This window comes from Strix aluco, chromosome Z (genome assembly GCF_031877795.1).
Source record: "Strix aluco isolate bStrAlu1 chromosome Z, bStrAlu1.hap1, whole genome shotgun sequence".
In the NCBI taxonomy this organism is placed as follows: domain Eukaryota; kingdom Metazoa; phylum Chordata; class Aves; order Strigiformes; family Strigidae; genus Strix; species Strix aluco.
Window position 1 is genome coordinate 71,726,005 of NC_133971.1, and position 15,956 is coordinate 71,741,960.

Consider the following 15,956-nt stretch of genomic DNA (forward strand, 5'->3'; position numbering starts at 1 on the left):
ACCCTAGGAAAGAAACAGGTTTCTAGTGCTTATGCCAGCAGTCAAAAAAGAAAGACCAATTCCTGTGAGAACTATTTCAAGTAGAATTGTTTCCAACTAGCTGTCCACAGGTTTTCTTGGCACTGTCTGCTGGCCCCAAGGAACTTGCTCCCAATGAAATGAATGGTTTTCTTCAATGCTGCATAGGAGAGATCCAGCTGGTAGTCAAAGGCAGTGGAAAAGTTGGGGACTGCCTTGTACAGTTTACAGTACTCAGACACACACATATTGACATGCAAATGTGTCACAGCAGCCTCCATCTGCCCTGGTGGTGAGCTCCCACGACTCCCATCAAAAACAGACACAGTCCTGAAACACCTTTCTGCAGGAACAGCCTTCACGAGGGCCCCCAGCTTGTCTGGCATGGCAGGCAGCTGCAGCAAGCACAACACAGACTCTGGACTCTGCCTGGGAACAACACGCTTGTTTGCAACACAGACCCGGCCACTGGTCAAACTTTCATCAAATTCACACATACAGGATGATACACCCTGCCTCACACCGAAAATACCCCCAGCAGTGCTTCCTCTCCAGTCCCCCACTAATCTGCCCATCAAACTGCTAAACAGCTTATCTCAGTGTCTCTGAGATGATATTATTATATTAAATGTCAATTTAAAATAAATTCTAGTACAAATAAACCCTTCAGAACATTAGAAACACATTTTTATTTTAGTTTCATGTCTGGCACAGTGAAAAAAAATAGCAACTCTGCCTTTCGACATTTCATAGCCTTTTTTATTGCTCAATGAAACAATATAAAAGCTTTTTAATATCAAATCCTGGATGTTCAGCAACTTTTACCATGCTAATGGTTCCTGCATGATTCTTAGTTTGAGTCGCACTTTATTTTAAGGAGGTCAAGAATTTGTAATTAACTGAGCCCTTTGTAAACCAACACCATTTGGGCAGATCAGAATCTCTACAGTTACAAGCAATGTCACTTACAATCAAGCTGAAAGACAGGAGCTAGTGGATACTATAATTTTCATATTAAAAGGTTAGCTCCCTTAGCTTTAAGAGATTCCACATACTAAAAAGAAACCATTTTAGGAATATGTAGTCTTTCCATCAAGCATTTAACATCTCTGTTAAGACATTATTAGGAACAAATCATGTGCTGTAATCCATAGGGTTCTGTGAATATCTGCATCAAGTAATAGTGCACTTAGTAGCTAATATAAAAGAAGTAGTACAAAATATGTAAGAAGGATATTCTACTATATATATATAAATATATATATTTCACTGGTGCATAAATCAGTTGTGGTTTATTAAAGTTACCTCCACGATTACATAAAATCCAAAATACTGTGTCAGTACATGCTGGAATATTTGAAGGTCAAACCTACTCCTATACCATAAAGATGAACTGCAAAGTGCTACAAAATAAATTACAAAAAAATTATGTAAAATCCCCAATCAATAAATGTGCACATTTATGCATATAAATATTATGAATCAGAAAGAACTACCTTTTAATATTAAATATTTCAAAAATCAACTGCCAAATTCCAGCTCTGCAAGTTTGCCTTTTCCCTGCCAGAAGAAAAGGGTTCAGATTCTCACCTCATTTATTTGGCAATAAACTGTGAATACATAACTGAAATATGTTGACTTTGTCCCAGCAAAACTTAAGACTGGAATCTGGGCTACTGGGTCAAGCTCTCTCTGCTCATGAGTTACATCTGATGTAACTCCACTGACTTTAGTTCAAATATTGATGGCCTAAATGATTCTCCATTGATTTATAATCAGCTCAATGGCATCAGATGTTATTTCAACTGGAGGAGAGATTCATGGGTAAGAAAGAAGTCTGAGTAGAAAATAATTAAAAGAAAGTTAGAAGAGAATCAGTAAGCAGAAGAGAAAGTTAGTAGCTCTCTAAAATAAGACTACGTCCACACAGACTTAGGGAGGAAAAAAGGCAAACATTCCTAATATTGTTTCTGAGGAACAGTAGAACACTTGTTGACATCTAACTTCAAACAGGAACTATGATGGATATCCTTAATTGCTGCCATTCCTCCCCAGATCACCACAGTATGTGCAGGGTGACAAAGGCACCACAATTCCTAGGTCATAAGTAGACTTCCAGCTCTGTCCTCCTCTTTAATGTGGGGAGAACAACACATCTTTGGCACAGATTTTGGAGACGGGAAGAAAGCACTTTAGCAACTGCAACTCCCCTTTCCTAGCCAGTGGCAACAGAAATAAAATATCTCACTACATAGGCCTAGAAGAATGCAAATGTGGACATATTTCTCAACTAATAAGGACATTTCCAAAATCTGAGCACAGCAGGAAGAACTTGGATGTCAGAGATTAAAGAGAGCACAAGAAAAAAGTCAAAGGACTGAGTCTTAAAAGGCAAAAAGCAAGTAAGTATATGGAGATAGAACAGAAGAGTTAAGGCAGTATTGTGGAAAAAGAGGGATGGTGTATGCTGTGAAAGACTGCAGCAAAAGAAAAGGTAACAGTGTTTCAATGAAGAGTGAAAATAGCTGAAAGTAAAAAGCAAAAACAATGAAAAGCAAATATAGGAGAGACAAAACAATACCATCTCTTGTTTTTTAACTAAACATAATTGTAAGGAATTAAAATCAAACCACAGCTCAGAAACGTAATCAAAATGCATAGAAAGGTAAGCACCTATCTCAGTCTTTTGTCATGAGTCTTTGTAGCTAACTCTGTTAAAAGGAGAGAAACTTCATCTTTCTTATGACTCCCTAAACTGAAAAGATCAGAGTATAAACTCAGAATTTGGTAAGTAAATAGCATGAAAATGAACATCTAGCACTGTATCTACATGCAGTCCTTGCTCCTGCAAAATGCTTGTGCTTTCACTTACTTTTATAGTAAACTCTTCTCAGAAGAGAGTAGGCTCTCCTCTGAAGTATACTGAAGCACACTCTGAAGTATACTTCACAGTTAAATATGAACAGTTAAATATGTCTGTTAAGTATACCGTTTGAAGGACCAACTGTATAGTGTTGTTATTCTTGCTCTTGGCTCAGAATCAGCATTCCAGCCTACTAAAGATTTGTACATTTACTCAAACTTATGGACTATGTTGAATAAGCACAACCTAACTGAATGTGTAAGTGATGGCACTGGTTCAATACGCAAAGGCACTAACAAACAGTATTGCCACCTTTCTTCATACAGCTCATACTCTCCATCTTCCTGGTAAAGTCAGTGGAACCACATACATAAATAAGGTACTTTATGCCTTCTTTGCCTCAGTCTTTAATAGTAAGACCAGTTGTTCTCTGGGTACCTAGCCCCCCTGAGCTGGAAAACAGGGACGGGGAGCAGAATGATGACCCCATAATCCAACGGGAAATGGTGAGCAACCTGCTACACCACTTTGACACACACAAAGTCTATGGGGCCAAATGGGATCCACCCAAGGGTACTGAGCGAGCTGGTAGAAGTGCTCACCAAGCCACGTGCAATCATTTATCAGCAGTCCGGGTTAACTGGGGAGGTCCCAGTTGACTATAAGTTCGTAAATATGATGCCCATTTACAGGAAGGGCCAGAAGGAGGATCCGGGGAACTACAGTCTGACGTTCGTGCTGGGGAAGGTCATAGAGCAGATTATCTTGAGTGCCATCACGCAGCACGTACAGGACAACCAGGTGATCAGCATGGGTTTATGAAAGGCAGGTCCTGCTTGACTAACCTGATCTATGACAAGGTGACACACTTAGTGGATGAGGGAAAAGCTGTGGATGTTGTTTACCTGGACTTTAGTAAAGCCTTTGACACCGTTTCCCACAGCATTCTCCTGGAGAAACTGGCTGCCTACGGCTTGGACGGCCATACTCTTTGCTGGCTAAAAAACTTGCTGGATTGTTGGGCCCAAAGAGTGGTGGTGAATGGAGTTAAATCCAGCTGGTGGCCAGTCACAAGTGGTGTTCTCCAGGGCTCAGTACTGGGGCCAGTTCTGTTTAATGTCTTTATCAATGATCTGGACGAGGGGATTGAGTAAACCATCAGTAAGTTTGCAGACCACACCAAGTTGGGTGGGAGTGTTGATCTGCTTGAGGGAAGGAAGGCGCTACAGAGGGATTGGGACAGGCTGGATTGATGGGCCAAGGCCAATTGTATGATGTTCAACAAGGCCAAGTGCTGGGTCCTGCACCTGGGTCACAACAACCCCATGCTTCACTACAGGCTTGGGGAAGAGTGGCTGGAAAGCTGCCCAGCAGAAAAGGACCTGGGGGTGTTGGCCAATACCTGGCTGAATATGAGGCAGCAGTGTGCAAAGGTGGCCAAGAAGGCCAATAGCATCCTGGCTTGTATCAGAAAGAGTGTGTCCAGCAGGACTAGGGAAGTGATTGTCCCCATGTACTCAGAAATGGTGAGGCCACACCTTGAATACTGTGTTCAGTTTCAGGCCCCTCACTATAAGAAAGACATTTGAGGTGCTGGAGCATGTCCAAAGAAGGGCAATGAAGCTGGTGAAGGGTCTAGAGAACAAGTCTTACCAGAAGCAGCTGAGGAAACTCGGGTGGTTTAGCCTGGAGAAAAGGAGGCTGAGGGGAGACCTCATTGCTTTCTACAACTACCTGAAAAGAGGTTGTAGTGAGGTGCGTGTCGGTCTCTTCCCCCAAGTAACAAGCAATAGGATGAGAAGAAACAGCCTCAAGTTGCACCAAGGGAGGTTTAGATTGGATATTAGGAAAAATTTGTTCACCAAAAGGTGTTATCAAGCATTGGAAGAAGCTGCCCAGGGAAGTGGTTGAGTCATCATCCCTGGAGGTATTTAAAAGACTGGTAGATGAGGCACTTAGGGACATGGTTTAGTGGTGGACTTGGCATTGCTAGGTTAACAGTCGGACTCAATGATTTTAAAGTTTTTTTCCAACCTAAATGATTCTATGATTCTAAGATGTGCAGGGCCAGCTCTGCAATTTACTGCTTTATGATTTAAGGCCATATCCTGAAAATATACAAGAACTTAAGTTTAAGGGTGTGAGCATTCCCACTGAAATCAATAAGTTTACACATACACTCAAATTAAGCATTTACAGAAGTTTTGCAGAGCCATGCAATAAAATAAAAGCAACTTTGCAGTTCACCTTTGACAAATATTATTTATAAAACCAACATCTTTCCAGTTAAGTTCAAACAGAAAAAAAATTGACAGAGGAAACAATATAACGTAATTTTATCTCAATGTCATTTTGGAAGACACAGTGAGGACAAGGCAATACAAAAGTGTGATAGCTTATTTCTGGGCTTTCTGGAGGTTTATAGCTGCCTCAGGGCTTGGCTTTGCCCTGCTCTTGCAAAAACAGCTACTGATTTGAATGTACTTCTACAGTTCTCCAAACACAACCAAAGTCTAAAACAGAAGTCCAAGGGAGGTGGCACTTCACTGGTCAAGAACACTGTCCACTCCCTAGTGTGCAGCATACAGCTTCCACAAGCTCAACAGCCCCTCTCACATCTTTTCCTTATTTCATTTACCCATCCAGTGGGATCTTATGAAATAAAACAAAACCTAAAAGAAACAAAATAAAATGTGAGAAATCATGCTTTAAAAAAAAAGTCAAAGAAAAACAAATGAATACTTGACAATCAAACACATAAACATAAAATGCATTTAAAGCATACATAAAATGTTAACCAGAAACTATACATGAATTTATGAAAATTATAACATTAGCTCTGAATTGTGGCCAACAATTTTATTTCTTAACTAAAGATGTGTAAGGTGTGTTACTCATTTGTCTTTAACATATCAAAATATTCTTACTGAGTAGTAATGCAGTAGATCTAGAATTCTCCAACCAGGGACTGCATTATGCATGGGTCAGAAAAACCTCAGTCATGTGTCCTGCCTTGCCCGAAGGCCTGTGGTGAACAAGCCTGCGTGCACAATCAAGCTCTCTGTCTGTGGTCTCGTTCACCAATTAAGTGAAGGGAACCCGGCTATACCACACAGTTACTTTAAATACACCTGGTTCCTCTATAACTTCTGTTTCACACCTTAGCTCTGTGCACATTGTTCTTTCTGTCTGCTCCAAATAGGCTCCTGCCCTTAATGTCATTAAATGACTGTGTAATGGGGGAAATTTTAGTTAAGTATTTAGTGGAACTGGGGGAAATATTAGTTAAGTACCCTAACATTTACTGTTTCTAAGTCTCAAAAGGAACTTAAAAATCAACAACTAATTATGATGGCACATTGAAACACAGTAAAAAACTCTGGGTCATGTTCTGATCTGAGATGAAGGAGAAACTTATCGCTGAAACGTTACCTGTCTAAGGCTAGGAACTTTTAAAAAGGCTATGTTTAGCCCTGTGTGAAATCCAACTATCTGCCTCTATAGCACAAATACTTCCTAGAACAGCATTGTCTTACCCAGTCTGTTGTTATCTGATGCAGTTGAGTTATTATGTACATCACTGTTGACAGTCACCATTACTTGTTCTAATGACATTTGAAAAAAAAGTGAGAGTTGCATTATTATCCTGCAAATGTAAACTTCTTCAGTAGTTTTGGTTTGTTTGATTTGGGTTTTTTTTAACCTTGCTTTAGTAAGTTCTCAATGTTTATAAATAGTGAAAGCTAATCCATATTCCACAGCACTTGAAACGACAATTCAGACCAAATCTTGATTTGCCTTAAATGAGTGAGGCTTATGCTATCAGCTTCAAGAGAAGTTGAATTTGACTGTTAGTATTAAGTAACAATGACTAATTCATTTACATTGCATTTTCTTTCTTGTTTTAACCTTGAGGCACTCGTAGTACTTCTACCCTGAAAGTATGTAATGGCACATTCAGAAGCTGAACATGCTAGCCTTGAGCCACCACACATTTCCAAAGGGTGTGGCAAAATTCCTTCTCTCTGAAACAATTGATAAGGTTTAGTGTAAAGCATCAGGAAAAACAAAGGGACCTGGTTAAATTACAGACAAAAATATAGTATCAGTTCAAGTGTTCATTTCTGAACAGCTAGGCTCCTGCACAGGGACTGTTTTACCTGGAAAGGAAGGCTCTAGGCTACACTGACATTGATGAGTTTCTTATGGTCATATCCACATGTAGTGATGAGTATCTTCATCATCAAGAATTTCTAAGGAACACCTCATTATTGTTGGAATCTGTGATCTTACTGAAGTTTACATCATTGCTACTTCTACTGCCTCTTCTCACATACATAAAATACCTAAAAGTGAATTAATATAGTTTTGCCATACCATGAAATTCTCAGTAAGAGAATTCAAAACCAAAACCATATCACCGAAAATTCAGTTCATCAAGCAGTGTATTAATATCACAGCCCTTAAAGCCTACTGTAATGTCAAGAAGAATGCACAGCTGTAACATGTGCTGACCTTCATGACTGTATATGCATGTTGCAAACTCCATCTAACAGAGTTTGAGGAAGACTGAGGATTCGTTTCTGCACATGGTACAAAGGTGGCAGGCTTTTCCAGGTCTTTCTGTAGTATTTTTACTGAGCTACTATAGTTATTTCCTAATTAATTTTCTGAAGGGTGTTTGGAAGTTACAGGTTAGATGGAAAACAGGAAGTATCATCAGGATTTGGCAGTCTAGAATTGAAAGTTACTGCATGGTTGCTACCTTCCCTTCAAATTTTCTAGGCCATTCAGACCTCCTCTGTGAAATTTTGTTTCCTTAAATCTGTGAGATTGCATACATTCTTGGAGACCAAGTCAAAGGACAGATATATGTATTTACATAAAAACACACATCTACACCACACTTCCTAACACTAAAGCAAATCAATGCAAGCAAAAGCTTTCTGACCTTTTAGTTTGCTTCTTATCTGGTCTGCTGCAATCAAACTGAAATCACATTGCTGTGTTTAAAGTCACCTCTGCAACTTCATTTGAGAAGTTGTTAAGTGATGAACTACTATTTAGTGAACAGTACTATGCAAAACACAGGTAGACAATAGATCTGCTTATATTCTTAGTTGCATCTGCATGCATATTAGTGACTCTAGTAGTCAGCAGTGTTGTCTAAAACAACCAGTATGGAAGAAGCCTCAGACCTAGGACCTGAGCAGTCCACAGAAGTCAAGAAGTTCACAAGGGAGTCCTGCAAGTCTTACTGAAGTCACAAGAATTAATCACAATAAATACATCTTTTAAAGAAAAAAATGGTTACTAGAAGTGAGTCTCAAAAAAAAAAGAATCTATTGATTTTGTTCATTGAAACATGGAAAGCAACCAGGTAAAGTATATAGAAAAGGACACCAAAATACAGAATAATTGCAGGGAGGTGAAGGGTAGGGGGGATAGGAAGGCTCTGACAGGACACAGGTGAAATGGAGCAAGAAAAAAGGACTGAAATACGGAGACGAAGAAACTGAACAGAAGTGCTTTAAAAAAATGGTTCCAGGGGAAGTAGAAAAAGCTGCAAAGCCATTAAGCAGCAGGCATTCTGGACTTAAATTTGTATACTAGATCTCTGACTATTTGGAGTCATTTTGCTAATAGAGGCAAAATATTATGGGCAGTGGGTATTTAGAAGATGATTTCTCATGTCCTAACTGCCAACCTCTATTCTGGCTTCTCAGAGTTCAAAAGGAGTCAGTTAGGCTGGTTGAGGCAAAGCCTGATTGTGGCGCTTTGAGTTGCTGATGGGGCACTGGATTCTGAGTTTAATACTGTTTTTTAAAAAACACTGCTGTTATGTAAGCTGGTACTCAGACTTGCAGAGGAAAGTACACTAAAGAATGAAAATAAAAAAATATAAAAGTGGAAGAGAGAAAAAAAGTTATCCATCTTCCTTGTACAAGGAATAACAGAACTTCATTCATCCTTTAAGGGAACACTATGTATCTGTCTCTCTCAGATGCAAATGGGTGCAAGACAATGAAGAAAATAGTAAGTAAAATGTAACCTGCTGATACTTTATGTCCAATATCACCTCTTCATTCAGAGTTTTGAAGTGAGCACTGTATTCATTATTAAACATTATAATGATTTTGCAATACACTGTTTTGGGGACATCAAATTTAAGTCTAGCTGCTCTCTCCCAAAGAGAATGTACTACAGAAAGTGTAGTTTGAATTATGTTATTAATATGAATCCAGTTGAGGCAACGGTGAGGATTTTTTTTAATCCTACAATTGGCTTTCTGGAAGTACCACAGCTGACTGTCTCAAAAGCTTTGCAGATCTGTATCTCAGACACTGGATGAACCCTTCCCAAGAGTTTACTCTCCTAAGAGCAGGACAAAATGCCTTTAAGACCAATTGTTTTTAGCTTTTCTATTCATTTGAGAAGAGAGCATAAAAAGCAAAGTATAATAGCAAACCCCTGTATGTTTATATATTAACTCATTCTAAAAGAAGAGTCTTTCATAAACATAATCCTTTTTATATGTAAAGAAGGCAATTTTTTTTGTCATTTAACCAGCAGACAACACAGAACTGAGTAGTTAATGGAATCGTAACACCTAATGCATAATAACATCTAATGCATTACCGTATTTGAGAACATCACTGTTACAGGGATAGTCACACATCCATGGGCTCAATTTCCCCCTGTCCCAAATAATTTTGATCATACCCCTTCTCACTGGCTGTGTTCCCTACAAGCCTTCACCAAAGTCATTCAGGAAGGAAAATGTTATGACATGGTCATCTTCTGAACTTTTTTCACAGAGATGATAAATTTTAGTTGTCTGAAATCCTTTTTACTCCAACAGGATTTGAAATTATGTATTCCAATGAGTTGTACATAAACTGAAGCTCTGCAGTGAAACTTTTTTGGTCATTACAAACTTGACCTAAATTCTGCCAGAGTAAGTAAAAGTTTCCTGTAGTGATGACTTAAAACTGAATTCAAAACTACATTTCATATACTCACATCCCACTCTCCAAATATGTCTCTACATATGAGTTGCATATATTTGGAGATCAAGCATTCAAGGGAAATCACAAGCAAAAGAAGTGCTGAGCAACTGAAAGTTTCTATGATGTTAAGCCTCATTACACTTTCTCTCTTCACCAAATACATACGGTTTATCCTAAGTAGAATGTTACTTGGGGCCCTGATGCAAACAGAGTATTTTGAAACAAATATCAGCTTACATTTTTACTTTTTCCAGCTTGGAGGAAATTGAATATAACATGACATGTATCTCTGTTTTTTTTAAATGAACAGTGCTTTATATGGAGAAAGCTCATACTGCTGAGTGGAAGACAAGAAAGCAAAGAGAAGATGTAGTTGCATTACCTAAAAAGGTATTCTTATCAAATTTGTCAGTTTCTGGATTCAAGTAGAAAATTAAATGAAACAATTCATTCCTAGTTTTATTTGCTTCTTGGATCTGAGCCACTGCTTCAAAGAGCAGTGCTGGCTAATGCTGTGGCTAAATGAGGACAAAACATCACCTCATTTTTATTTGGAAGGAAGGAGAGGCTCCTGGATAGGTTTCTGGAGAATGTTTATTGCACAAAGAAGAATAATGTCTTGCCTCATTAGGGCAGTGTCTACACAGCCACAGAAGATAAAGTTGTCTGAAGAAATTCATACTTTTTCTTAGGATTTTGCAGATTTTACATGTACAAGGCTCAAAACTGCCTTGCGTTTCAGAGCACAGTAACACAAACATTTAATGCAACTTTTCCTTTATTTTTAAACATTGCTTTTAACCCATGAGGCACCAAGACAGTATTTTCAATTTATGTCATTAAGAGCTCTAATGACATACATAATATTACTTTTTTTTTTACCTAAAGATAAAAGCATAGATAGAAGACAAACAAATGAAAACCAATGATCTAAAACCACACAGACCTGGACACACTCTTAAAAGTATTACAGGCCAGGGATTCCCAGAAAATTCTAGATCTGAATTTCACATTAGTCTCTCTTTCTAGCTCAGATTTTTCAATAACTGAATTTACTTAGTAATTGGAAAAACTAGGGCCAGAAGAGATTAAACAGTCTACCCCATGAAGCTGTATACCAAGGTAAAGAGTCTTGACCCTCTTATGTGCTCCAGTTGCTTACAACAGGAAGGCAGTATACAATACAGTACCATATTAACCTCAGGACTATTTATAGTAACCCAAAACTTAGGAGTTTTTGCTCTCCTTTACAATTCTTCAAAATACTGCAATATATTAAAAAGATTTCTTTTCCACTATCACTAGCTTTTCCTCTAATATTTAAATTTATGCTCCACAGATAAGGATACATAGTTTGTCATTTTATGGATGCTACCACCTGTACGAGATTTTCAAATGGGCTTAATAAAACTGGAGCCATTACCATTAGTGTTACAGGCAGCATTCAATGGTTTGTTTCATTGATCTACAAGCTCATAAAATAAAAAGGGAGTCAAACAGAATTGTATGTACTTTAGTATAGAACCCTATAAAGCTGTTCTCAGTGTGAAACGAGTTAGAACCAAGAGACAGTAAAACTTGACCTGTCTACTCAGCATTTTAGAGGCCAAAAATATTCTGGGCTAACAGTCCTCTACATTGCTAACAAGTATCATTTAATATCTTAATCTGTTTTTCCTTAGTTTGATTTGGATTTTTTATTTTATTTCCCAGTATGATACATTGGAAGACATGTTAATTTTCCAAGCAGGCAGCAGAAAACGAAACATTCATGCTCAGCACTCTTAAGGAGAAAATATTGCATCTTTCTCAAGGAGAGTCATTACCCTGATATCATCCACCACAATATCCAACAGACATTTCCTTTTACAGTACTGCTGTTGATGCTGCAGTTGTTCTGCTTGATATTGATTAGTGAGAGTCAAGGACACTAAAAGCTGAATCTCAAACCACCAGTGCTCAGAGTTAGTCAGTGCATATATTTTGCACAGCTTCTAATTCAGGGACAGGTTAAAGTGAAAAAGAGAGTGTGAATAAGCAACTGTACAGACTTTGAAACAGAACCCTGCAGTAACAGCAACTCCCTACAGAACCACATTAGTAGAACGCACATTAATAGAACACATTAATGTGCATTAGAATGCACATTAATAGAAACCCAGTTCATAGGAAGGGGTGTAGCAATTCCTGTCTGCATACACATTTTAAAACATAGATGTCTGCAGGCTATTTTACACTTCATTTGCATGAAACAATATATCAAGGAACACTTTCTTAAAGCTTTCTCCAAGTATTTGAAAAGCCAAAACTGTTAAGAAAAAAGGCTGTTTACCTTATGACATCCCTAGCATTTACGTTTAATACATTCATTGGTATGCACATAAAATACAGAAATGCTACTACACAGATACACTTTTGACAAGTGTCAGTTTACAGCCACAAGAAAGAAGATCAGAGCACACAAAGGACACAGCATATTTATGTCCTACCCCTTTGAACAAGAGAATCACTGTCAACTTTGAAACCATTCTGTCTCTACCTGAATACTGAATCCAACTCTACCATCATGTTATCTTGCATAATTTCAAGGATCAATAGATATTCCACATTTTCAATACATATGGCCTTTTGACAAGAACTAGCAAGCCAGTTGTTATATACAAATTAGGGAAATAATGTTGCTCATTCCAGTACAATAAGAGTTGTGGAACTATATCATATATATTCATTTATAATAGGATTATTTTGCTTACTGTTGCATTACAACAGTATTAACTCCTTTGACTGTTACAGGTCTTACAGTTATTACTGAGCAATGCTCCAGCTTCCTGTCATTTTACCTTGAGTCTGTGAAGTCTGAATACTTCTTACAAGATGAGTATCTTAATCACTGAGTGCCTCTAGTAAAACAATTTTTTTTTTTACTTCATTAATCTGAACTGCCTTCCTTTACAGTCACTACTATTCAAGCACTTCCATGTAGCAATTAATGATCTTCCTAAAAAACCTGATCTGTACATGGTCAATGATGAGGATAACAGAATGACAGCAAGCAACCAAGAGCCAAACACCAGCTAGCCCAGCTACTGTTTTGCTACATGAACATTACTACATCATTTCTGTGCATCTTTCCTTACTCCATCCTGTGCAGACTTTAAGGTCAGGGCCAGAAATCACTGCCCCATTTCAATACAATCTTGGCTCAAGTATTTCACCCCACAAACTCTCTCCTGATAGAAAAATTAAGACATAGGTCCCATAGGGAAAAACCCAAAATACCCCAAAAGCCCTGTTAATTATTTCTTACCATAAATCCTAATGTCACAGCAGAGGGAAGCTGCCTTCCACTGAATCTTATCTACATCAGTCCTCCTTGACAGCAACACATGGGCTTTGAAAGAAGAGAAGGATGAGGCATAGGATGTTTCTTCATGTACCTCATCATGGTCTGGATTTACACTCCTGAAAAGCCATCTCAAAGTCTGGCACACATTCTGTAGGCAGGTGAAGTATATACATTCAGCTCCTGCACCTATTCCAAGGCTCCAGGGACTTTTCTTTCTCCCCAGATACTGCAGTAAGTTGGAACCACACCAAAGACACTGCTTGGCTGTGAATATCCCCATGATTCGTCCCAAACACAGAAGATGGAAAATATTTTTAAGGAGAAATACTGCACAACACAGTACTAAATGAAGCAGTTCGAGTCTTCTGAATCACAGCTGCTTGGAGCCAAAGTGAAAACAATGTGCATTTATACCAGGCTGGCCTTGGTTTGCTTCACTCTGTTCTGTTTTACATAGGCACAAAATGGATCTCCATTCAAAGGCACACTCTTCACAGGATACACCAAGGAATGGAGAAGGAAAATGGTCTTGGGAAAAAGGAAAGCTCCCACTCTTTCTATTTATGAATGTTACCTCTTACAGCACCCTTTTGATGGAACAAATCACATACTGGATTTAAAAGGCTAATTGCACCTAAATTACAGCCAAAAAACCCCTTCTGAAGACTCAACAACTTTATGGGAGAAAGTAAACAATGTTACTAAATGATACCATGCAATTCTAAATTTAATTAACATGAAATCAATTAGACATGAGTCTATCACAGATACCATGTTTAGTTGATTATTGCCATAACTGTCAGGGGAGGCTACTAGCAAGTAAGTGAATAAGACTATTCTCTTATTTGAAACTGTATTCCTGAAACAGGAACTGCTAGGTTTCTCATCCATGTCTGGCACACAGCATGCTATATATGCTAAATATCGTAATCGAATCCTATTTGTCTGCTACCACTGATGCACTAGGAACAGAACTTTCCAAGCTGTGTGAGCAGCAACAGAAATATCCTTCCGCTCTCTGTGCATGTGAAACAAATTCCTGTCCTGTTACCCAACCAAAGAAAACCACTCAGAAACATTTTACTGTCATATAACTTTGTAGGGACAGAACCAGGAAAGGAATGGTGCTACTGCTCCGTTATTTCTGTAGTATTGCTGAGGTGTGTCTTCTCAATTTCCCTCTTTCTAACAGAAAGAATGATCTTGTAGCTGTATTAAGGTTAACAAAATGCTTGAAATGTGTTTGAAATAAGAGATATTTCTTCCGAAAGAGGAGAGATTGATGACAACTCCCCCTAAAGGGGCTGTGCTAGTACCACTGCAAAATAATCAGCAATAGAGCTCACACTTCCCTTCCTTTCATGAGATGCCACTTCCATCTCATCCCCATCTCCCCAACCTCCTACCAGAAAATAAACTCAGCTTTACATGGAGCAAGTCTGCTGCAAATTAGAGCTTGAATGACTCCACCATACCAGAGTAATCGTGTGAATTCAGATGTGGAACAGACACACAACGAGATCCAAACAGTAGTTAACAAGCCAAAAACTCTTCAGTGTAAATGGGATGTACAAGACTAGTTCCTTCCAGGCCCATCTACTAAGCTAAAGACTTCAAAGACAAAGAGGCTCAGGCACATCTGTGTCAGCAAATAAAGAAAGGCCAGAGCCCAGACTTGAGCAAGGGTGTATCTTCTTTTTTATCCACAGTTACTTAATCTATACTAAATGAAGGTACCATTTTGGCCTAAGATAAATAGCACTTTCCCAGACAATGTCCCAGTATGGTTCAAAGGAGAGCATGACTCAGGAATTATTTACAACACATAGTACGTATGAGACCACCTTATTTGAGGGATAAGGGACAAGAAAGTTTTAAATGTATGGACATGATCTGTGCCTTTCCTGAAGGACCAGAGAATGTATCCTAGCCCCATATGCTTTGATTGCATACTAGTAGCCTCAAACGCTGCTGTGCTTTGCCCTAGAACTGAGTGAAATGATATAGTATACACAAACCACACACTGTGCCTACTCTCCAGGGATACCACTTAACAGATAATACAGAATTGAGTTATTTCTGATGACTTCAAGTACAATGGAAGAGGTGAGTCAGTTACGTGAAATGCATGCTAGTATTGCAACTGGTTACATGATTTTCAAAATAACTGTACCAATTTTGTTAATGTAGGACACAAAACCTTGGTATTTGGCCAGTTCTAATTATTTAGGCTTGCTGCAATGAATCACTATTGATGGAACATATATCAGTTTTTCACATTCTGTCTGAAAAATGTATTAACAGGTACTTGAGAGCTCTTGTGATTTTACTCTTGTCTGGAGTGGAAAATAAGAAGATGATTGAAAACATGTTAGCAAACTTAAAAAACCACAAAAAACCAAAACCCGCTCATCTGAAGACACTCATCTAAAACACAGTATTTGGGACTCTTCCTAGATATACAGCCAAGTTTGCTTACACCAAATGGATTCTTACCAATTGCGTCACAATGTATTTGTAATGAGCAAAACAGGACAGCAAGTTACGTTCTCACACTGTTATTTAGTCCATCCCCATTTATCAAATATTTCAATAGAACAAAGTCCCTACCAAGCCCTGTTGGGTATAATTAATGACATATGTCATTAATTATACACGATTTTGACCGCATATACATTTTTTCAACCAAAAATGTATGTATACACGTACATATACACAA

The 15,956-nt window shown here is 38.4% G+C and overlaps 1 protein-coding gene across 6 annotated transcripts in view; it reads right to left on the reverse strand.

Annotated features, from left to right (window-relative positions):
- NTRK2 (neurotrophic receptor tyrosine kinase 2) overlaps positions 1-15,956 on the reverse strand; it is a 209,187-nt gene that overhangs the window by 111,576 nt on the left and 81,655 nt on the right. For 2 of the 6 annotated variants that reach the window (XM_074812062.1, XM_074812061.1), the window contains 2 exons: positions 6,418-6,486; positions 684-5,553 (listed from right to left, as the gene is read on the reverse strand). The exons of 3 other annotated variants lie outside the window; for them this stretch is intronic. In XM_074812062.1, the coding sequence (XP_074668163.1) occupies positions 5,516-5,553; positions 6,418-6,486 (107 nt within the window). In that variant the 3' untranslated portion in view covers positions 684-5,515. Of the gene's footprint in view, positions 1-683; positions 5,554-6,417; positions 6,487-15,956 lie in introns of those variants that run through there. One more of the 6 variants, XM_074812063.1, reaches the window with a different exon arrangement.